This window comes from Lactuca sativa, chromosome 3, assembly GCF_002870075.4.
Source record: "Lactuca sativa cultivar Salinas chromosome 3, Lsat_Salinas_v11, whole genome shotgun sequence".
NCBI classification, from domain to species: Eukaryota; Viridiplantae; Streptophyta; class Magnoliopsida; order Asterales; family Asteraceae; genus Lactuca; species Lactuca sativa.
The window spans coordinates 12,769,197-12,793,286 of NC_056625.2; the positions used below are offsets into that span (position 1 = coordinate 12,769,197).

The window sequence follows — 24,090 nt, forward strand, 5'->3', positions numbered from 1 at the left end:
TGAAAAAAGCTAGGCATATTTTCAAAAAACGTTTCAAAAAATCATTCATATTTCTAAAAGTTTTGGTATTTCTTTTTAAAAGACATTCTTTATAATGTATCGCATATTTTCTAACTATTGAACATTTGGTAACCACCAATTTTATGTTTTCTTATGTCTGTCCGACAAACTTCATGTTTACTTTCCGATAAAAAAATTTTGGTTAGTGTTTTTGTAGCCATAGACTTCCTACGTTGTGCTTCATATACTTCATGTGTAATTTTACAAAACTATTATATTGTATACTCATATCAATCATTCGTATCAAAATCATTAGATGCTTGTGATCTATGTCAATACTCTAACATGCATTAGGTGCTTTTTCGAAAAGTCATTCTTAGAGGGGTGTTTTGTTAAGCCTATAAAAAATGTTTATTACTTTTTAACTTATATCTTATTAGCTTATATCGGTATTAAAACAGAGTTTTTAAAAACATATTTGGATTAGTTTGTCCGGTGTTTAAAACGCTATAAGTTAATAAATTTTTTTTTTCGTGTTTAACAGAATAACCAAAAAAAGCTTCCAAGAAATGCTAGAGAACCATAAATTATAAGGAGTTTTGATAAGTTAGGAGTTACAAACTTATCAAAAATGACTTATCTCCGGTTTCACGCCGCTATAAGTTGTTTTTAAAAGATATAATATCCAAACAATCATTTTAACTTATACCAATGGGGAGTCGGTGATAAGTTAAAACACTGTTTTTTTAAGCTTAGCCAAACACCAAATTAAACAGATGAAATCAATGTCCTGGTTAAAAATCTTAGGTGTAGTCTTCCTAGAAAATAATAAATGACACGACAAAAAACAAAAAAAATATTGTTATTCCCATATTTATATATATATATATATATATATATATATATTATATATATATATATATATATATATATATATATATATATATATATATATATATATATATATATATATATATATATATATATATATATATATATCAGGAGAAAGGATATATAGACATGTTTGAGTGATAATATAAACATGGTCAGAATGGCCACGAGTACCTTGCTATGACTAGAGAATTCTAAAAGAGTAAACACTAAACAGTCAAGGTCACAATAATAATTCTGAGAAGAAAACGGTTGATAATCACAGTAGTTTCAAATTATATAGAAAATATCATTTTTTATTGATAGATAACCTAAAAGAGTATGTTTGAGAGATCTATTTTCAGATTTGCCTTTTAGAGTTCTGAAAAAAAAAATACTCCGTAGTATCAATCCAATGATTTTGATATCAGTGTATGATATTGTAGTTTTCTAAAGATATTTATGGTATATATTGAAGTATAAGCACAATGATAAGACTGTTAGCGATATATGACTCTAAGAACACTGTAACCTCAAATCTTTATAGGAAATAAGGACGAAGTATGTTGAACATAACCTCAAAATCTTTATAGGAAATGAAAATGAAGTATGTCGAGCACCTTGTGATTAAATGAAAAATGAATTTGTTGGTTTACAAACTTTGTCTTGAGGTCATCAAGTATCTGTGATTAATTATATGATAGAATTATAGATTCAAACTTGCAAGTGTCCAACTTAATTAATATGATATTATTAGGTTGGAGGGAGTGGTGCCATAGAAACCGTACTCCCTCATTTGACACATAGGAGCCACATCATTTTTACCACATAAAGTGTGGTTTTTTACCACACCCAGGGAGTGGAAACCATGGTAGAGAAGAGATGTGAGAGAAAAGAGAAAGGAGAAGAGAGAGAGAAAGACACATAAATAAAGAAAGAGAAGAAAGAGGGTGCGACTATTTCTAGCCGCACTGCGGCCAAAACCGTAGGAAACCGCATCTAGGGGGCGGTGTTTGCAGTCCAGGTGGCAAGGTTGCGGCTTGAAACCGCAGTCCACTCCTTCAAGCCTTAAGGGGACGAAAAAAAAATTGATGCTCAGTTAATAATACCATAAGAAAAGTAAATTATTAACTTTAGTGCTGTAAAGGGTGAATTCTTTCCGACGAAGCCTATTTGTCGTAAACTAAGAGTGGAGAGATAAGTGGATGGTCGGGGAAGGATAGAAGCATGGACGGCCGACGATGGTATCCGAGAAACTCCAAAAACCCAATAAAATAATTAATATGTTTTATGGTTTATGATTTTTTTACTTCTCATTTCTCACCTACCATGTTTTTTCTTCTTATAATTTATTAACTCGATTACTTGAAAACTCAAAATACATTTTGATATCTGATACAAAATTTTATTTTGTTTGTTAACCAACACATGATACAACTTTATTTTACTATTGTTTAACTCAAATATTGTAACGACGTCTATTTAATAATTATAAAAATTTCATCTAAAAAAATTAAAGGATCCAATAAAAAAATGCTATAATCTCTAAAAAGAAATTTTAATAATTAAAGGAAGTCCATACACACTCATGTTTTGAAAACTGGGCCGGACCAGCCGGTTTAACTGGGAACGAATCCCGAATCTAGTTCTTAGAAGCCAAAAAATGGTTCGTCATGTGAACCGGTAAAAATCAGTCCAGTGGAACTGGAAATTTAAAAAATATTTATTTTTTCATTTGTTGTAGTTTTTTTTTAATTAAAATTAATAATTATGTGTTTATAAAATCATCTCGTTTTTCCTATTTTCGAGACTGGTTGGACCAGTTGAATTGTCGAGCCGATAAGGCGACCGGTTCGGTCTCCGGTCCGGTTTTCAAAACCTAGATAGAAACTCTTAAAAATAATGTGGCATCGCCGTTGTCAAGTATATTGCATTCTTTACAAGAATGTCGAAATTTAGCTATAATCGTAATATCTTAAAGTCATGTGTTTTCTAAGTTATATACCTTTTTTTATGTTTTAAAAATATCAGACATTTAATTTCCATGCTTAAACGCTTATTATAAAAGATGAGAAGTGTAGCCTGGTTGATCCATTTCAGATCCTACCTGGGCTGGGTTCATCGTGGGCCCCTAAAATATAACCACCATTGTAAATATTATAATATTGTTAAAAATATATAGTACTATTTCAGTATTCTGTATCAAATTTGTAAACTGATATAGATTTCTATTAACATAGTATAACAAATTGTAAGTTTAATTTATTTTGTTTGAAATGACAAACACACAGTGTATATTCTACTTCTAAGTTATAACTTTTGGGTCTCTAATTAGACTTAAACCGTAAATAAAAAGGACAAAAACTTCATAAATAGTCTTTGTCATTACTAGTTTTAATCTCTAATTTCAAAAAACTCAAAAAACTTCATGGAAGGTTTTGTGGTTTCAATTTTTATTGTGATTTGTCCACCACACATATAAAAAGACTTTTGTCATTTTTATTTTTTTATAATTAATTTTATACAAAAGCTATTTAAAAAGACAAAATAAATAATCTCTCTCTCTCTCTCTCTCTCTCTCTCTCTCTCTCTCTCTCTCTCTCTCTCTCTCTCTCTCTCTCTCTCTCTCTCTCTCCTCTCTCTCTCTCTCTCTCTCTCTCTCTCTCTCTCTCTCTCTCTCTTAAACATCTATTGGTTAAACTCTTATAAATGATTTTAGACTACAATTTTTTTTTTATTTTTGGTTTGATATTTAATGATTTAAAGTCTTTCGAAGTCGGGATATCAAAATTAGAAATTTTTAGCTTTTTAGCTATTTGTTTTTTGTACTTTTGTATTCTGTAAAAATTTTAAAACATACGTATCTCATTTGTTTGAAGTTGAATTCACATAAGGTTTTTTTCAGCATGTAGTTTAGAGTTCGTTTAGACTATAATTTTATTATTTTTGGTTTTATATTCAATGAGTTACAGTACTCTGAAGTGGGGATATCAAATTTGTAAAATTTTTAAAGTTCAACCCACTATGTAATTGCCAAAAAAATTCCGGTTTACCGCGTCTAGACCCACTCTACCCGATTCCATCTTACCCACTTTAACGTTTCTGGGTTTTCTGGTTCTAGACTCACTTTAGTCGGTACTGTACCCGGAATCGGTTTCTATATATCGGTTCAGTTTTGGGTCATACAAAATCCCACCAATTTCAGGGTATCCCATGCGCGGGTCTATTCGGGTCCGGTTTGGACCCAGTTTCATCCCTATGACGAGTCCTTAGTTCTAACTCCAACCTACTACAAGTAGATACAAAGAAAAACCTACGTTTCCATATTCATATTCAATCTCTAAAGGTTCTAAACCTTAAAAAAACCCATTAAAGAGAACAAATTGAAATATCTAATAAATGCCTACATGCATCTCTACATCCAACCACCACTGTGAAATAAAACCAAATCGTCGATGTGTTTAGGATTCCATTACCATTGTCTCCTAGAAACACACTGCTTCCTCAGTTCCTCTGATATTTTACTTAAAACATATTCCATCACCCACACCACTATATAGATTCCAGTTCATGATCTTGAAATCATCAACAATGGATTTCATCACCGCCTCATCTCCTATAAGCACACTGTTTCCTTCATCCATATCTCTCTTCCCCGATCCTATCGTCGAATCTACTACACATCACCTTATAGTTCACCACCTTCCTTCATTTCCCTTTCATCTTCTTTTATGGTGTTTCTTATGTATTTCAGATCTCTTATGGATTTGATTTTTGTTTCATGTGTTACATTGCAGTGGCAGTCGAATGTTAGTAGTGGTGGTGGTCAAAGGTGGTGTTTCACACACTAAAAATAGGAGGAGGGTGGTTGTGGTTTAGGTTTTTGAATTAAAGAAACCTAATTATGTGTTCTCGAGTGTCTAACTAAGATAGATACATAATGAGAGAGAGAGAGAGAGAGAGAGAAAGAGAAAGAAAGATGTGGGACCAAGGGTGGGGTTATTTATTTTGTTTTTTTAGCTTTTGTCTATAATTAATTATAATAAGAAATGAAAGGAGTATAGAAGTAGTTTTATATGGATGAAAGACCAACCATGATAGAAACTGAAAACCACAGGGACCTTCCATGAAGTTTTTTGAAGTTAGGGACTAAAACCCAAATTCAGAAAAACCATAGGAACCATTTATGAAGTTTAAAATTTAAGGATTTAAAAAAATAACAAAACATATACCAAAGTGTGATTTTTTATGTTTTTAAAATGATAGTTATGTAGTTTCCTACATACATAAGAATTATTCACAAAATATCATCGATTAAAAATACTTTTAATGTAGCAATTTGTAGTTAAAAAAATTAAAAGTCCTACAAAATAAATAACTTTCAATACATAATATAAGAATTATTTGAGAAAAAAACAGATTAATTCATTGATCATACTGAAAATGATCATAACATAGTAAGCAAAAGGTTTAAAATATATGGTAATTTTTTCGGGAAATTAAATGATGAATCATAAGAATTATACCATCCAATATCGATCTATTTTTTTTTAGATTTCTAGAAAATATGTATGTTTGTACTTTTGAAGGCAAAAGAATATATTGTTGGATTAGTGTCTATGTCCATAACTATTTTGATATGTACATGACCTGATTATGAGCATGGTCCTTTTAGGTTGCCTTCACCATAGCAATATGTAGGATGAATTAAGGAGAGAAAAGTTTAATTATGATTTATTAATATATTATGAGAATAATATATTAAAGGAGAAATCATATTGTTTAATTAATATTAGTCAAGAATTAATTAATAATTAATTTTGTGGCTAAAAGAGATTAATTAAACTTAGGGGACTGGATTTGTAATTATAAGATAATTGCAATTGGACTATGGATTACCTAAATAATATAGGTTGGACGAATTCTATGGGAAGCCCATAAGGAATTCGTCCAAGGGATATGTTAAAGGAGTCCATGGGCTGCTTAGGGCTTAAGCAGCCGGATTAGGGTTTCCTAGTTGTAAACCCTAATAGCCTACATGTATATAAAGGCCCTCTATGCACCAAAAACGTGGCCAACACTTGAATTAGGGTTTCCAATCGTTTTTGGTGCCTCCCCTCTCTTCTCTTCTTCATCTTGTTGCTTAGTGGTGTTTGTGACTCCATTAGAGGTGCAACACTGATAGTGTCATATTTATACACATATCTAGGCAATATTTTAATACATTTTAAGCTATAATTTAGTTAATTGCAAAGATATTTGGTACTTATAATGTTTAAATTATATTTTGCAGCCAAAAGTGGATATTCTTGAAGAAAATGATTGAAACCGAAAAAAGCTGGATACTTGGAGGATTGGAGCTGAAAAAGATACAAAAAGGATGTTGCTAGACAGCTTGACCCTTCGTTAGTATTTTGACCATATCTCATGACTCGTAACTCCGATTGACGAGGTTCAAAATGATCTGAAAAGTAGACAAAATTTTGGACGACTTTCATTTTTGTACTAAATCCTAATTCCCAATTCTCACGACGTGAGGATTATAATCTCACAACGTGAGATTGATTCTTCTAGAAGATAGCTACGCGGAATGCAGTTTCCTTGCCGAACACGAATTCTACTGCGATCACGACGCGAGACTTTATTTCTCACGACATGAGACACGATTTTTGGAAACTATAAATATCCCTTAGCATATCGACTTTGGGATGGTTAGATCTGATTTCCTTGAGTTATAATCGGGTTTAGAGGTCAGAAAAGTGCGAAAAATACCCTTTGGAAGGAGAGATTGTTTGAAGATTGAACATTTGAAGATTAAAACACTACGTTCGGTTTGCGTTAATTTAATCATGTCAATTTATTATGAACATGTGTGTTTACTTTCAGTAATGAGTAGCTAATTTAGTAGACTTTCATTTAGTTAGATGAGACCTTAAAACTATGAGTTAGTTTCTTACTTTATGGATTATATAAATTTGGTTTATGCATGTGTTTGATTATCATTACCTAGCATGTTAAAGTATTCATCTTTGTTGCTTTAATTAAAGTTAAGTGTAGCTTAGTGACCATTAAACTACATGAACTTGTTTACCTATTAATTTAGTGACCATTAAATGGCTAGAGCTAGGATCGACCAAATCTTAGATAAGTAATAAAGGTAAAAACTTTAGCAATGTTGGAGAACATAAATTGTGACCACAATTGTGTTTGATTAATTCTCTTGACCATAGATAATTATCTAGATATATCTTACATAGCCCAATTATCATTAATAACTAATTATGTGTTTGCTAATGTGTGGCCATACATAGTAGTTAATGAATTGGTGAAAAGATTAATAGATTTGACCAATATCACTAATTACATATAAATTGGTAACCAACTTTATTAATCCATAAATAAGAACTAACCATAGGAAAAAGATGGATTCGAAACTAAACGAAAGTGTTTTTAGTATATTGAATACAATCGTCTAGTTGAGAGTTTAAGTTAATCTGAACTTGCAAAATCAGATAGAACACCCCATTTTTAATTATTGTTGATTTTAGATTAATTTTTAGTAGTTAAATTAGTATATTAAATCCGTTCCCTGTGATCGACACCCGACTTACCTAAACTATTCTATAATTCGACTAGGTACACTGCCTAGGTGCATTTAGTTAGTTAAGTTAGTTAGGTTATAAATTTAAAATTAGGTGTAGCTATTTGCACGCATCAAACACTTAATGCACTAAGCATTCTAAAGCCAATGATTGATTGTTATTGCTATATAACAATCAAAGGTAAGATCTAAACCCTATTTTATGTTAATATGGTTAAGTGTATGTTAGATCTAGGGTTTATAGCTTTGGATATTAAATTGCATGTTCATTAGACAAACTAAATCTAAAAGCTATTAGGGTTTGCATGTACACCATAGGAATGATGTTTTGCTCAAAACCCATCATATACAACCTAGTGTAACTTAATATAAGGAAAAAACCCACGATTCCATATTCATATTCAACTTGATATAAGGAAAAAACCCACCATCCAATATCAATCTATTTTCTTTAGATTTCTAGGTGTGTTGTGGGCTTCCCCAACCTCCATACAACTTATGAGGAATCTTGGCATATGATGCTTCATGATTACTATAACCAATTTGGGATGAATGATAAGTTTCATATTAAATGTTCATTGTGTTGAATTGCCTTGGTTTACCAATTCTCTTCAATATTTGAACATCTCATCACCTTGCTTAATTGCAAGTTTTCTAGTCATTCAAGTATTTTAGTTTTCAAGAAATCATAACACCCTCTCCTTTTAGTTTAATTGTAGTTAGTTTATTTACACTAATTCTTTTAGATTGCATTGGTGATTGAATACAACCATTTCTCCGAGGATCGATACCCTTTTTTACCGTTATATTATGTTTTATTTGCAAACAAATGGTGTAATTTGCTTGGTGGACTTGACATTCCCACCCTTTATTTACTTGTTATTTATTTGTATTAAATATTTAATGACATTTCATTAATAAAATATAAAATTATAATGATTATATAATTTGTTCAATATTTTTTATGACCATTTTGTAATAGTTATTTTGTATTAATTTTTCCGAACAATATATTGTAATATATATATTTTTGAAACAATGTATTGTAATATTTTTAATAAAATTAAGATACAATGTGTGTTTAAAAAAGATAATAATTAAACAATGAGGTTTTTATAGAACATTTAGATAGATATGTATAAATTAGTTTTATATATATATATATATATATATATATATATATATATATATAGCATATCAACATCCTAACCAGGATTCCGACCTAACCGGTCACTAGCATAACATCACCCTATATACCGGGTACCGACCTTAACCAGTTCAATAACATAACATTACCCCAAATACCGGGTACCGACCTTAACCAGGTCACTAACATAACACCATCCTAAATACCAGGATGCAGATCTAGCAAAGCAATAACATAACAAACAATACCTGGATTTCCATCCGATAAAGGGTCGGCCTTGGTGCCGTAGACCCTGTCGATATAGTGAGGATAACTCACCTGCAATTGCTTACTGAAGAGATAAGACCAATCTGCTCCGACCACCGACACGAACTTCACCATAGAACACTACCAAAGAACCAATTCCATAAATACCAAAATACCCTTGGAAGTCAAACTGGTCAACTTTTGGTCAAAGTCAAAGTCCTCAATCAAAGTCAACCTTCCTGATTTATTCTACTCGCTGAGTTCTCATTCCCATAAAACTCTCATAACACAACTTAACTCCCCAAGTCGCCCCAAGACTCGCCAAGTTCAACGATCTTTGAGTCCCATCCTGTCCGACTCACTGAGTCGTCGACCGACTCACTTAATCCAAGGCTTTAACCAAAAGAGGTTGGGTTCTGCGACCAGACTCACGAGTCCAAGAACAGACTCACCGAGTCCAAGGCAATCTTCAATAGACTCGCCGAGTTGTTCTTCCAACTCGCCGAGTCTATGCACATGTTCATACAACTCGTCGAGTACACCCATGTAACTCGCCGAGTCTCTCCAGTTCTCAATCCATTCAGAGGATTTTCGAGCCATGCAGGGGCTCCAATCCATAGATCCACCCTTCTACAATCTAACCCTCACATAAAGTTGCAAACTTCACGTGAAACCAAGGAGATATATGCCCAAAACACACTAGGGCTTGGGTTTATGACAAAGGGGCTTCACCAACAACTCAATGACTGAAACTTTATGACATTTTGGACCATCACAAGTCTAGATCTAAAGTAGCAACCTCAGATCTAAGCCTCTAACTCAAAATAGCTCTTAATCATACCAAAAATGCCCCAAAACTCAAATGATAATAGATCTAGATGCAAAAGAGGGAATGTAACAGCTTATTACCTCCAAGATGTGCCCAAACTGAAGTAGATCCCAGATCTACACAAGCCCCTTGATGCTAGCCTCTAATTTCTCAAGCTCCTTCCACCAAATTCCTCTTCCAAGCTTCAATCTCCACAACAATGGAGTCTCACACGAAAATTAGGGTTTTTGGAACTCTCAGGGTGATTAGGAGGCCAAGAGAAGGACATAAAGTCCTTTAAATAGGGTGAAAACCCTCGGGATTAGGGTTTTCTCTCTTCAGCACCAACTCGTCGAGTCCAAGCCACTGACTCGGCGAGTTGACCACTTAAAACGCGACAGAATCCCGCTCCGACTCGGCGAGTAAGAGACTTACTCGTCGAGTATATATATATATATATATATATATATATATATATATATATATATATATATATATATATATATATATATATAATCATACTATATTATAAAGGAAACATTTTTCCTTTTACCACATTCATTTGAAACTCCCATGACTTTTCAATTTCTTTCTAATAATAATTATTCTATTTATAAAGTCATGTTTTTTTAATTTTTAACATATTATACTTAATTTATTAGTTTTAATATATTGTTGGATGTAAACTATTATCATTTTAAAGATATAATTTTGGAACAATTTTTATAAAATACTAAAATTATTAATTTGCATATAACATTACATGGTTAACTTAAATATAAATTTTAGTTTAACTTAAACAACCCAAAGAATATCATTATATACTTATAAAGGAAGCATTTTTTCTTTCACCACATTCATTTGAAACTCCCATGTATTTTTCCTTTCATCACATTCATATGAAACTCCCATAACTTTTCAATTTCTTTCTAATAATAATTATAATTTGGTTGATTAGGTTAAACAAATATCAAACCTAAAGTGTAATCATATATAAACTAAATTTCAATATTAAAATAATATGTTTACTAATACTTATAAAGTTATGATTTTTAACTTTTAACATATTATACTTAATTTATTAGTTTTAATATATTGTTGTTTGTAAACAATTATAATTTTAAAGATACAATTTTGTAACAATTTGTATGAAATACTTAAATTATTAATTTAAATATAGCATTACATGGTCAATTTAAATATAAAATTTTGTTTAACTTAAACAACTCAAAGATTATTTTGTAAATAGTTAAAAGTGATAAACTGTAATGTCTTTCTAATAATGATTATAAGTTGACTAATAAGTTTAAATAAATATCAATTCGAAATATGTAATCATAAATAAACTAAATTTTAATTTTAAAATAATATCTTTACTTCTACATATAAAGTTATGTCTTTAACTTTTAACATATTATACTTAATTTATTAAATTAATATATTGTTATATGTAAACCGTTATCAGTTTAAAGCTACAACTTTTGAACAGTTTGGACAAAATACTTAAATTGTTAACTTAAATATAACGTTATAATGTCAACTTAAATATAAATTTATGTTCCACTTAAAAAACCAAAGAATATTTTGTAAATAGGTAAAAGTGATAAATGAAAAAACTACATTGTAATTTCAGTTAAACTAAAATACTTCCTAAAGATATTTTATAATGGTTAAAAGTTTCAAATAAGTAACTTAACTAACTTACAATAACAATGGTTAAAAATAACTTTATATTAATGATTATATCGTTACCTTTAAAATCAAAAAACAATGTTTGATGTTTTAAATAATTATAATGATAGAAATTAAAACATTAAGCAAATAAATTTTAAAAAATTAATTAACAACAACAACAACAACTATAAATAATATTAAACCATATATTATATTTAATTTTATTAATATGTAACTCGCGGGTAGAAATCATTCAATCGATTGAAATTATCCAGTTATAATAGATGTATATATTATCATATAATTCAAAATAATCAATATATTATATCAATTTAGTATATAAACTATTATATCAAATTTAACAACAACGCTATTATTATATATTTAAAAAAAATACATATATTTGTTAAGACCTTAACTATATAGGTGTTTCTGCGCAACGCGCGGGTGTTCGCCTAGTTTTGTAAATAGTTAAAAGTGATTAATTGTAGTGTCTTTCTAATAATGATTATAAGTTGGTTATTAAGGTTAAACAAATATCAAACCTAAAGTATAATCATAAATATACTAAATTTCAATTTTAAAATAATTTTTTTACTTCTACTTATAAAGTTATGTCTTTAGCTTTTAACATACTATACTTAACTTATTAGTTTTAATATGTTGTTGTATATAAATCATTATCAGTTTAAAGCTACAACTTTTGAACAGTTTGGACAAAATACTTAAATTTTTAATTTAAATATAACATTACAATGTCATCTTAAATATAAATTTCAATTCTATTTACAAAACCAAAGAATATTTTGTAAGTAGTTAAAAGTGATAAGTTGTAGTGATAAATGCAAAACTAAATTGTAATATCAATTTAAGTAAAATATTTCTTAAAATATTTTTATAATCGTTAAAAGTTTTTAAATAAGTAGGTTGAAATAACTTACAATAATAATAGTTAAAAATAACTTTATATAAATGATTATATTGTTACCTTTAAAATCAAAAAAACAATGTTTGATGCTTTAAATAATTATAATGATAGAAATTAAAACATTAAGCAAATAAACTTTAAAAAATTAATTAACAATAACAACAACTATAAATAACATTAAACAATATATTATATTCAATTTTATTCATGTGTAACTCATGGGTATACGTCATTTAAACAATTGAAATTATGCAGTCATAATAGATGTATATATTATCATATAGTTCAAAATAATCAATATATTATATTAATTTACTATATGATTTGTTATATCAAATTTAACAACAACGTTATTGCTATATTTAAAAAAACATATATTTTTAAAGACTTCAACTATATAGGTGTTTCTACGCAACGCGTGATTATTCGACTAGTATATATATAAAACTTTTAGAATAGGTTAAAATATTTTTGTGATTATTTAATTATATGTTAAGTTATTAGAATGGTGATGTGACAATAATTGTGTAACGACCCGTCTCCGGTATGATGATTCCTTGGTTTTTATTTTGAAGTTTTGCAAGAGGGACTCGGCGAGTTCATAGCCTGACTCGCCGAGTAGGGACGGGATTTCGAGCACGTGTTAGCTGGCGACTCGGCGAGTCTGTCCGTCTGGGAGAAACCCTAAATCCCCGGGTTGCCCACTATTTAAGCCACCTTATGGCCTCCATTCTCGCCTCCTTCACCCTCAGTGAGCTGTGAGAAAACCCTAATTCGTTCTTGAGTGATTTTAAGTGATCTTGTGTGCATTTGTGAAGGCTTGAAGAAGGAGAAGAAGAAAGGAGCAAGGAGAAGAGTTGTAGAGCAAAGATTCAAAGGGAAACCAGAGTTCTTTGAGGTATTCTTCGGATTTCCTTCCCTTTTATGCTTTAAAACCCCTTCTAGATCTAGTTGATGCTTTTCTCAAGCCCTATGTTGATATGGAAGCCCTATTATGTCAAGATATCCTCAGATCTGTTCATTTAGGAGTTGTAGAGCCCAGATCTATTGCCTTTATGGAGCTACTTTGCATAATAACCCTAGATATACCCTTTTAAGTGCCTTTTTAGCCTTTATACCCTTTTTCATGTGTTTGTACACGTAAAGTTGGAAACTTTACGTGGTAAATCAGCTTATTGGACTCAGATCTATCATTTGTATGTAATGGATTCAAGCAGAATCGAGTTTAGAATAGTTGCATGGTTGTGACTCGGCGAGTCAGAAGAACGACTCGGCGAGTCGAGTCGCGAGTCCCTGATTTCTTCCTTTTGAGCGGTGTCGAGTGGGACCAGTGAGTAGTGGAGTGGACTCAGCGAGTTCGAGGGTAGACTCAGTAACGGAGGGACTCGGCGAGTTGTTTATACAACTCGGCGAGTCCAAGGCAATCTTCTTAGCTCGAAGAACAACTCGTCGAGTCGGATGCAGATTGCCTAAGTTTTTTATTCAAAGGAAGAACTCGTCGAGTTGATGCCATACTCGACGAGTAGCAGCGAGTAGGGTCGAGGAGTGAGATTAGAGACTCGGCGAGTTGGTGGCCCAACTCGGCGAGTCAGGTCAACTGTGAGTTGACTTTGACCGAGAGTTGACTTTGACCAAGGGTAAAAGAGTCATTTTACCCAGTGCAGTGTTTAGTAATTGATTGCGTGTGTTTATGGACTTGTAGCCGGGGAGATACCGGAGCAGCAGCAGTTAGCCCTCAGAGCCATTCACTCAGCAGCCAGTTCACGAGGTGAGTTTCCTTCCAGTAGGAACAGGTCTAAGGCCACAATGCCGGCCCGTTTAGCTAGCAGTAGTATCCGGGATTTGATCCGATGCAGTAGTTAGCATGTTTGATGCCTTCGTGGCACAAACATGATTTATGTGTGTTCATGCTAGTGATATGTTTATGCTATGTTCAGTCAGCTTCGGACTTTGGTCCGATGTAGGGGACAAGGTCCCAGTCAGCTTCGGACTTCGGTTCGATGTAGGGGACAAGGTCCCAGTTAGCTTCGGACTTCGGTCCGATGTCAGCTTCAGACTTCGGTTCGATGTAGGGGACAAGGTCCCAGTCAGCTTCGGACTTCGGTCCGATGTCAGCTTCGGACTTCGGTCCGATGGAGGGGGCAAGGCCCCAGTCAGTTAGCTTCGGACTTCGGTCCGATGTAGGGGACAAGGTCCCAGTCAGTCAGCTTCGGACTTCGGTTCGATGGAGGGGGCAAGGCCCCAGTATGTGCTTGATATGTTATTGTATGGTATGTGGTAGTTTGGGGGAGCTCACTAAGCTTCGTGCTTACAGTTTCAGTTTTGGTTTCAGGTACTTCCGCAAGCAGAGGGAAGAGCTCGGGATGATGGCATCGCACACACCATAGCTTCAGCTTTTATCCTGGGAGTTGATTTAGTTTTTGATTTTGATATGACATAGATATGATACAGTTTTCCGCACAGTGTTTTTATTATGTTTGGGATACACCACGTATGGTTTTATGATATGACACTCAGATTATGGTTTTTGGTTATATTGAAAAATGAAATTTTTGGGTCGTATTTTTGGGTCGTTTCAAATTGTAAGTCATAATAGAAATTTACCATTGTAGATGCTTTAATTATCATAAATGATGAATCATATGAATTATACCATCCAATATCGATCTATTTTCTTTAGTTTTCTAGAAAATATTTATGGTTGCATTTTACAGCCACAAGAAAAAAGATTGTTTTATTTAAATTTATTTGTTACAATTAGTTGAAGAGGCATGTTTTTAGTTTGAAAAATCATATATTCTTTGTTTAATTAGGTTTCGTCGTTGGATATGTAACTAATATAATTAACAAAATATTGCTATATTATTGATGAATATTTTACTCGAATGTATATGTTTTATCTTAATAGAAACGAGAAAATATTAATAGTAAGATGAAAAATATCAAAATTATATTTAGTGATGTTTAGTATTATATATTTCAAATGATTAAAAACATGGCTAAAAATGATTAGATCTCTAAATAGGACGAATTGATATAGCAACTCTAAAATTAATGCAATTTTATTTGCAATATTTTAGCGTCTCACTTGATTGTTTTAATAAATTTGATTTGATATTCAATTAATTTTCTATTTTTCTTCATTTGTTTCAAACATTTTCACACACATGAATTTATTTCATCATACTTACAAATTATACATAAAAAATAAACAACAAAGGTTGACACAGTTGACTATCACAATCATTAAAAAAATTTCATCATGATGAGATATTCATTTTTGTGCAAAAATGAAAAAAAAAACTAAAAAGTGATTTTAACAAAAAAAAACATAAATAACAAGATTTTAAACTTAAAGAATAGTATACGACAAAATAACATAATATATGCATATGCATACATAATATATGCATATGCATATATCAACTTACAATCATGAAATTGTAATGACTAATAAGATCCCTTTTATATATCTTAAGTATGTTTATATATTATTAATTCTTATCTTTATAAATCTTATACTAGTGGTCATCGAAATTAATATGATTTAAAATAAATCATTTATCCCGAACAATATTCACTTTAAACTACTAACTTTTCAACTTCCTATTAATTAACCATAACATTAAACATATTTTAATACTAATTCTCTTCAACTTTCAATTAATTAACGAATACAGTTCAATTTTTCTTAACTTATGATATTTAATTGGTATTTTATTCTACTTGATTTTCTAAACAATATATTTTACATTTTATCTATTTGTATCATCCCTAAATATAAATTAGCCTTATTTCACATCATGAATGATATATGTATATTTGACTTAGTAAAACAATATATTATACATTTGGTTTCATTAATTATTCATGGATTTTTTTCTTTTTGTTTTAGAATTACAATCATTGAAATTGAAATTAGTGAATGTCAATGAGTCATAGAGTTCACAGTTGATGATTTTATGTTGTTATACTAAACATTTGACGGTTGTTTGGTTTGTAAAATCTTTTTGGGATTAACATTATCTTATAAGAAAATGATATAAAAGTTGTGTCGTTATTTTCAAGTTTGTAGTTAAATATTTAAAAAAAATATTTTTATTTTGGCATAAATACAACATAAATTAAAACATATTAAAAAAATTTAGATACTACCATTTAACAAAACTGAAACCTGATAATCATTAAATAAAAATGATTACTAAAAATATTATAAAATTGATAAAAAAACAATTTAAAAATCTACAACAATACGTTTCTTATAGATAGCTTTTATGTTATTATTAGTAGTTTTATTTTCTTTTACATTTTAAAATTTTAAGATGGTATATGTAATGTGTTCATTTATATTTTTAGATTATATATGATTGATTTCAAACAATGATTATGTGGTTAAGATCTGTGGTCCTGTGCGTTACCCGTGGTGTTGTGGTTAAGATCTTCGTTTGGATTTTTGAAGAACAATCTATCAATCCCTTAAATATGAAATAACTCCCTTGAAGAGAATGGATTCAGGGAGTCAATTCTTGATTATCTCTGCCTACTGCACTGTGAGGGTTTTCTTGTTCCCTTCTTACTTTTTTAGTTGTAGACGTCAGAGATCCTGGTTGTCTTATGTAAACAAGTTATTGTTCTTGACACTGTGTTGATTGTCTTGGGCCCTAACATATCGTGGTGACCATCTGGACCTTAAGTCAACATAGTTGTCTGTTTTTTCTCTGTGTTTTTTTTTATATATTTTCTTTGATTCACTATTATTTGTCTGGTGTGTGCTTCTGTTCATTATGACAAGTGAAACTCCTGGTGGGAGTGGTAAAGATAGTCCTATTGCTTTAGATGACCCCTTGTATTTTCATCCGTCTGATAATGCTATAACATCCATTATAACCATTAAACTAACTGGAAATGAAAATTATCGTTTGTGGTGTAGTGCTATGACACGAGGTCTTAAATCTAGAAATAAATTAGGGTTTGTAGATGGTACTCTTACGCTTGAAAAAACGGATTCTTCTAAAGCTTCTAAATGGGAGCGTGTTAATGTTATTGTATGCAATTGGATTTTAGGATCAATTTCTGAAACTATATATATGCTAGTCATGTATATTCTAATAAAGCTGACGATATTTGGAATGAGTTGTTTGAAACATATAATAAAGTCGATGGAACTGTAATCTTTAATATTCATCAACAGATTAATACTCTAAAACAAAATGGCTCTTCCTTTTCTGAATATTTCAATACACTTGACTCTTTGTGTAAAGAGTTTGATGGCTTAACTAGTTTAACTAAATGTGTTTGTGATGATGCTACTAAGCTTAGTGATCACTATAAACTAATGAAACTAAGGCATTTTCTTAGTGGTTTTGATGATGTGTATAATCAATTCAAAAGTCATATCGTCCTAATGGAGCCCTTACCAAATGTTAAATCTACCTTTTCTATTCTTTCTAGAGAAGAGTCGCTCCAAAAGAATGGCTCTCTAGTTTCCACTAGTTCTTCCAAAACACAGGCTTCTATTTTTTAATAGCAAAATTAATGATTTTAAAAGGGGATAAGGTCGAAATAGATCTAGAAATCAAGGGCTACAATGCAAAAATTGTGGTCATAAAGGTCACATGATAGAAATTTTTTATAAATTGATTGGATACCCAAAGGATTTCAAACCCAGAAGTGAGTCTAATAACCAAAAAAATCATTTTCTGTGAATTCTTCTTCTGTTGGTTCTGGCAACAACACTTTAGTCTTTTCTGAGTCGGTTAATGGAAGTGATTCCTACTACCTCACTAGTGAACAATAAAATAAGTTTCTTCGTCTCATTAATGAGAACTCTGCTAGTGAGGATGTGTCTGTTGCTGCTAATATGACTGGTACTTCTATGTTTCAGTGTTGTAATTCCTTTGTTAATTCCAATTTATCTCATAGTTGGATTGCTGACTCAGAGGCAAATCAACATATGATAGCCTCTGAGTCTCAACTTAGAGATGCAGTGGATGTGTCTAGACTTAATCTTCTTGTGAAACATCCAAATGGTTCTTCTATTCTAATAAATAAAATAGGAAACCTTCAGTTGTCCTCACATCTCACCTTATTTGATGTTTTTGATGTTCCAGATTTGAATGTTAATCTTTTGTCTGTACATAAGCTTTGTAAAGATAGTGGTTGTGAAGTAGTTTTCTTTGAAAATAATTACAAAATTCAAGATTCACTATCAAAGGAGATGATGGAGAATGGTAGAGAATTTGTGGGGCTATATTATCTTGACTGTATCCCCTCAAGTATTCCAACTAATATAACTAACTCTAAGTGTTGTGTTTCTAAACTTACCTTGTATAGTAGACTTGATCATCCAGCTGACCAGGCCTTGAGTTCCTTGAAAGAAAAGCTACAACTTGGTAATGAGACCCTTCCTCCTTGTGACATTTGTCATAAGGCAAAATAGACAAGAGAGTCTTTTCCATACAGTCAGGATAATTCAAATATACTAGGCAAATTGATTCACCTAGATGTATGGTGATTATATAGACTTGCTTCAGTTGTGGGTTTTAAGTATTTTTTTTGACTATTGTGGATAATTTTACCAGGGCCACCTGGGTTTTTCTCTTATGGTCAAAAAGTGAAGTTTTTGATTCTTTTAAATCATTTGTTAAAATACTTCAAAGTCAGTTTAGTGTTAAAGTCAAAGTGGTTTGTTCAGATAATGGAAATGAATTTGTTAATAATCAAATGAGTTATTTTTGTTTTGAAAATGATGTCATACACCAAACATCTTGTGCTTACACTCCACAACAAAATGAGGTTGTGGAGAGGAAGCACAGGCATATTCTTAATGTAGCTCGTTCTCTTCTTTTTCAATCAGGAGTTCTTGTTAAATATTGGGGAGATGCAATTTTGATTTCTATTTTTTTAATCAGTAGGATGCCAACCTTTGTTTTGAATGACTTATCTCCTTATGCACTTGTTTTTAAAAGAACTTCAAGTTTTGATTGTCTAAGAGTTTTTGGTTGCTTATGTTTTGCTGTTAAATAAAATGTTACTGATTAGTTTTCTGAACGTGTTGAGAAATGTGTTTTATTAGGATATTCTTCTGATAAAAAGGCTTATAAACTTCTTATTCTAGAAACTAATACTTCTTTTGTATCTAGAGATGTTAAATTCTCTGAATCTGTCTTTCCATTCGAGTTAAAGTCAACCGCTGTTGATAAATTTCAAATATTTATGGCCCTTGTGATCCTTTTTACGATGATGTTTTTTACACTAATGAATATTTTAATGATTCTATAAATCTTGATGAGCTGAGAGTAGAATCCTAGTCGGATGGTGCTGATGTAGCCACCAACTTGGATGATGTTAGTACTAGTGAGACTATCAATCGAAGTGTCAATGCAATTATGCCTCCTTGTGGTCTTTCTGTTCCTTATTCCTCAAGTGTGTCTAAGAAAAGTAGTCAGTTGCACTCTATTCCTTCAATTGAGCAGTCTATAGGTTCTTCTAGGACTAGACGTGAGTCACATATGCCAGTCAAATTTCTTGATTATATTGTGGAAGGTAAATATAAATATGGTATTGAGAGAACTATTAACTAGTCTTGTCTTAATTCTGAAACTAAATGTTTTATTTCTAATCTTAATAAAACAATTGAACCTAAAGATTATAATGAAGGATTGTCTGATCCAAATTAGATCAAGGCAATGAACGAAGAAATGGAAGCTCTTTATTGAAATCATACTTGGGAAATAACTTCCTAAGAACAGAAAACCAATTGGATGCAAATGGGTATACAAAATTAAGTATAATTCAAATGGGGAAGTGGAAAGCTATAAGGCATGTTGAGTTGCTAACGGTATAATCAAAGAGAAGGTATAGATTTTGAAGAAACTTTCTCTCCAGTTGCAAAAATTGTGACTGTTCATATTGTTATTTCATTATCTGTTCATATGCTTGGCCCTTATACCAATTGAATATACATAATACATTTCTTTATGGGGACCTCTCAGAAGATGTATATATATGTGTTTTCCACTTGGCTATTATTCCAATAATGTTTCTAGAGTTTGTAAACTTATTAAGTCTTTATACGGTTTAAAACAGACTCCTAGAAAGTGGAATGAAAAACTCAGTGCATCTTTGTTTATGTTTCGTTTTCAACAAAGTATTAGTAATTATTCCTTGTTTATTAGGAAATTTGAAAATTCAATTACTGTTTTATTAGTATATATTGATGATATTATTTTAACTGGAAGTCATGAGACTGAACTTCAAAAGGTCAAAGATTTTATGAAAAGTCATTTTTTGATTAAAGATCTTGGTATTCTTAAATATTTTCTAGGAATAGAAGTTGTAAATGTTGATAATGGGTTGTGTTTAAATCAAATGAAGTATTGTCTTGAGCTTCTGCATGAATATGGTATGTTTGGTTGTAAACCAGTAAACACACCTTTGGAAATTAATTTTGTGGTAAACTCGGGTGATTTTGATAAAAAAAATGATGAGTTGTTGAATAATAAAACTGAGTTTAAAAAACTTATTGGGAAATGATATATCTTACCATTACTAGACCTGATCTTTCTTATATTGTTCAGGTTCTTAGTCAATTTATGCACAAACCCATAACAACTCATTTGAAAATTGCTTTTAGATTATTGCGGTATTTGAAAAGTAGTCCTGGAAAACGAGTTGAATTAACTAAGTCAAATGTTTTTTCAGCTAAAAGGGTTTGTTGATGCAGATTGGGCTGAGTGTCTGACTACAAGAAGGTCTATAACAAGTTATATGATTTACTTTAATAATTCTTGATTTCATGGAAGAGTAAGAAACGGTCTACTGTTTCTAGGTCTTCTACTGAATCTGAGTATAAAGCTCTTGGCTCTATTACTTGTGAAATAATTTGGGTTTTGAAAATCTTATTTGAATTGGAAATTAAAGGTCTTACTCATGGGTTTTTTTTTTTTTTTTTTTTTTTTTTTTTTTTTTTTTTTGTGATAATGATTCAACAATTAAGTTAGCTCTTAGTCCAATTTTTCATGAAAGGACAAAACATTTTGAAATTGATCTTCACTTTGTTAGAGAAAAAAATTATAATGGAGTATTAAAAATGGTTAAAATTAATTCTTCTGATCAAAATACTGACATTCTTACTAAATCTTTAAGTGTTAAACAACATGATTTTTTTGTCAAATAAAATGGGTCTTATTGATGTTTTTAAAAATGAGAAACAATAAATATTTTGATTAAGAGGGGGTGGGGGTTGAAAATAATATATATTTTAACTCTCAATCTCAGATTTATTATTTTTATGTTATAGGTATGTTACGTTAATAACAAGATTGTTGTTATCCTCTTAATTGTAATACAAGTTTGAGAGAAGGGGCAGCTGTGTTTAATTTGAAATGTGTTGGACTGTAAAAGTAATAGATATTTGAACTCTTAATCTCATATTTATATTATTTTTCTGTTATGGGTATGTTATGTTAATAACAAGATTGTTGTTATCCTCTTAATTGTAATACAAGTTTAAGAGAAGGGGCAGTTGTGCTTAATTTGAAATGTGTTGGATTGTGAAAGTAAAATATGGAGGATTAACATGCGGGTTTTATCCGTGGATTGATTTGTTGGTTATAACCGAGATCCGTTCATATTTGTGAATCAAAGTATAAATTGAAGAGTGAGGGCAAGATGGTTCATTAAGACATTCCGATCAAGCTAGTTTAAGGTTTTCTCTTGTAATCTCTCTCGTTGTCTCACCGTCTCACCTGTAATGTTTAGGGTTTCACACGTAGTTCTTTGTATACATAAACATCTAGCTTTGCTTTCGTGTTAATAATAGATTTGGTTGAGTGATAAATTTGGAGAGTTGATTAGGTTTTTTGTAGTGAGTTTTGCGTTGTAAGTATCTTGAAAACCTTCTGATTCTTAATCTTCAAATGATATAAGAAATGAAGATGTTGGGAAAGTTTGATTTGTCTGTTTCAACAATGTTTTTTCCTTTTTGTAATTTTTATTTTCTAAATTATGTTGTAAATATATAATCAATGACGGTTTCTTTATTAAGCTACTTAATTAATCATATCTTGTATATGATAACAATCTTGGTTGTAATCCAAGAGCTCACCAGGAGTAGTCCTGATTTGGACGGAGCCACTTTTTGGCATCACGGCGCATACGAACGAGTCCGCTCCGGTTTTAAATGTCTCCAAGTCGCTTCTTCCTGCAAAATATTCCTAAAAAAGGAAGAAAAATCGGTGCTTACTTTTCTAAATTTAGTAAAATATATATTTTATCACCTTTGCTAGTAATGTCTGAGCTCCCACAAACTTGTTGTCCCAACTAAACTCTGTAGCGGCTTGGCTCCATCTTTGATTGCTTATGGCATAGTTCAAGTATCGGCTTTCTCCACTTGCTTTGTGTAGCCAAGCCGATGCCCACAACAACTCATCCTGTTTGCCCCATAAATTAAGTCATACATAAATATATACATAATCACCACATTAATTACAAAAAAAATTATATTCGACGTACACAAATAATTTTAAGTACAAATTTTAAACCCCGTTAAAAAAATGAATTTCTATTGCATTTATAGGTAACTACGTCCCCTATTTGATTTTAAACTTAGACTATAAGAAATTAGGCGTCGAGTTCGAGATATGTTTCTTGAAATATAAATTGATATGATATAAAACAGAAAATTTTAAGTTGTTCCAAAGAGTGGAGAGGGAAAAAATTTACATTGTAACCAGAGTAGGAGCAGTAGAAAGGGCAAGAACCCTGGTATGATCCTCTGTATTTGTCAGCAAACTCGAACAACTGAAAATTTATTTTAGTGTATATATAAAAGTTAAATATGATAACAATAATAATAATAATAATAATAATAATACAAGTAAAATAATATATGTATATTAGCTAGGGTACATACTGATTTTGAATGCTTTAGTAGCTTTGATGAGTATTCAGAGTCAACCGATTTAAAAACAATGGAGGCGGCAGCGAGTGCGGCTGCAGACTCGGCTGCTACCTCGGTCCCTGGAGAATGAGCGTTGATCTCTATTACGGTTCGTGGGGTGTCCATATCCTCAGGCCGCTCCCAACATGAGTGATCTCTGTTTCCATCTCCTACCTATATACATAAAGTGTTATCGATCGTGTTAATAAATCAATGATTTCATTAATTTAGCAATTTATCAATATTAATTGTAGTATATATTTAATTAAATTTTTATTGTATAAATGATCGAGGATTAATTATAGTGACGTTGTGGAGAATTAATGACCTGGGTGTAGAGTTTTGTGGACGAAACATGTGCCTTGAGGATAAAATCGGAGCCCCAACGGATTTCTGAGTGTAGGTAACCGAGTTGATTCACCGAGTTTATTTGTCTCGGGTACTCGATCGCAGCCCAACTCAACAAGCATATTGTATACGCCATTGGCCACCCAAACTTTACATTATCACCAGCATCATAGTATCCACCACTTAAATTCACCTGATATGCATTTACATGTGTTATATTAATGTCAGTGCATGTTATACAATATAACTTATGATCACTGCAACATTATAATTAAGTTATACGTACACCCTTAGACTCCCCATCGAAGAGGGCTGAGTCATCACGCCATTTAACTCGCTGAGTCGAGGGCAATTTTCCAGAACGTTGGCCTTCAAAGAATAATATCGCCTTGCTAAGTGCGTCCTTGTAGTCGAAGGAGGGTGCATAGCCATGGTTCATAGCTCGTGCACTAGGACTAGCCACAATGCACCAAACCACCAAAACTCGGACCATGTGAGTTCCATGAATAACCATGGTTCTTTTTTT

General features: G+C 31.4%; 1 protein-coding gene across 1 annotated transcript in view; it reads right to left on the minus strand.

The window, feature by feature from the left end:
- Window positions 1–24,090, minus strand: part of LOC111886490 (endoglucanase) — a 25,916-nt gene extending 1,826 nt beyond the window's left edge. The window contains 6 exon segments of the mRNA XM_023882744.3: window positions 22,383–22,491; window positions 22,555–22,707; window positions 23,000–23,077; window positions 23,190–23,390; window positions 23,545–23,757; window positions 23,851–24,090. Coding sequence (XP_023738512.3) covers window positions 22,383–22,491; window positions 22,555–22,707; window positions 23,000–23,077; window positions 23,190–23,390; window positions 23,545–23,757; window positions 23,851–24,078 — 982 coding nt within the window. The 5' untranslated portion in view covers window positions 24,079–24,090.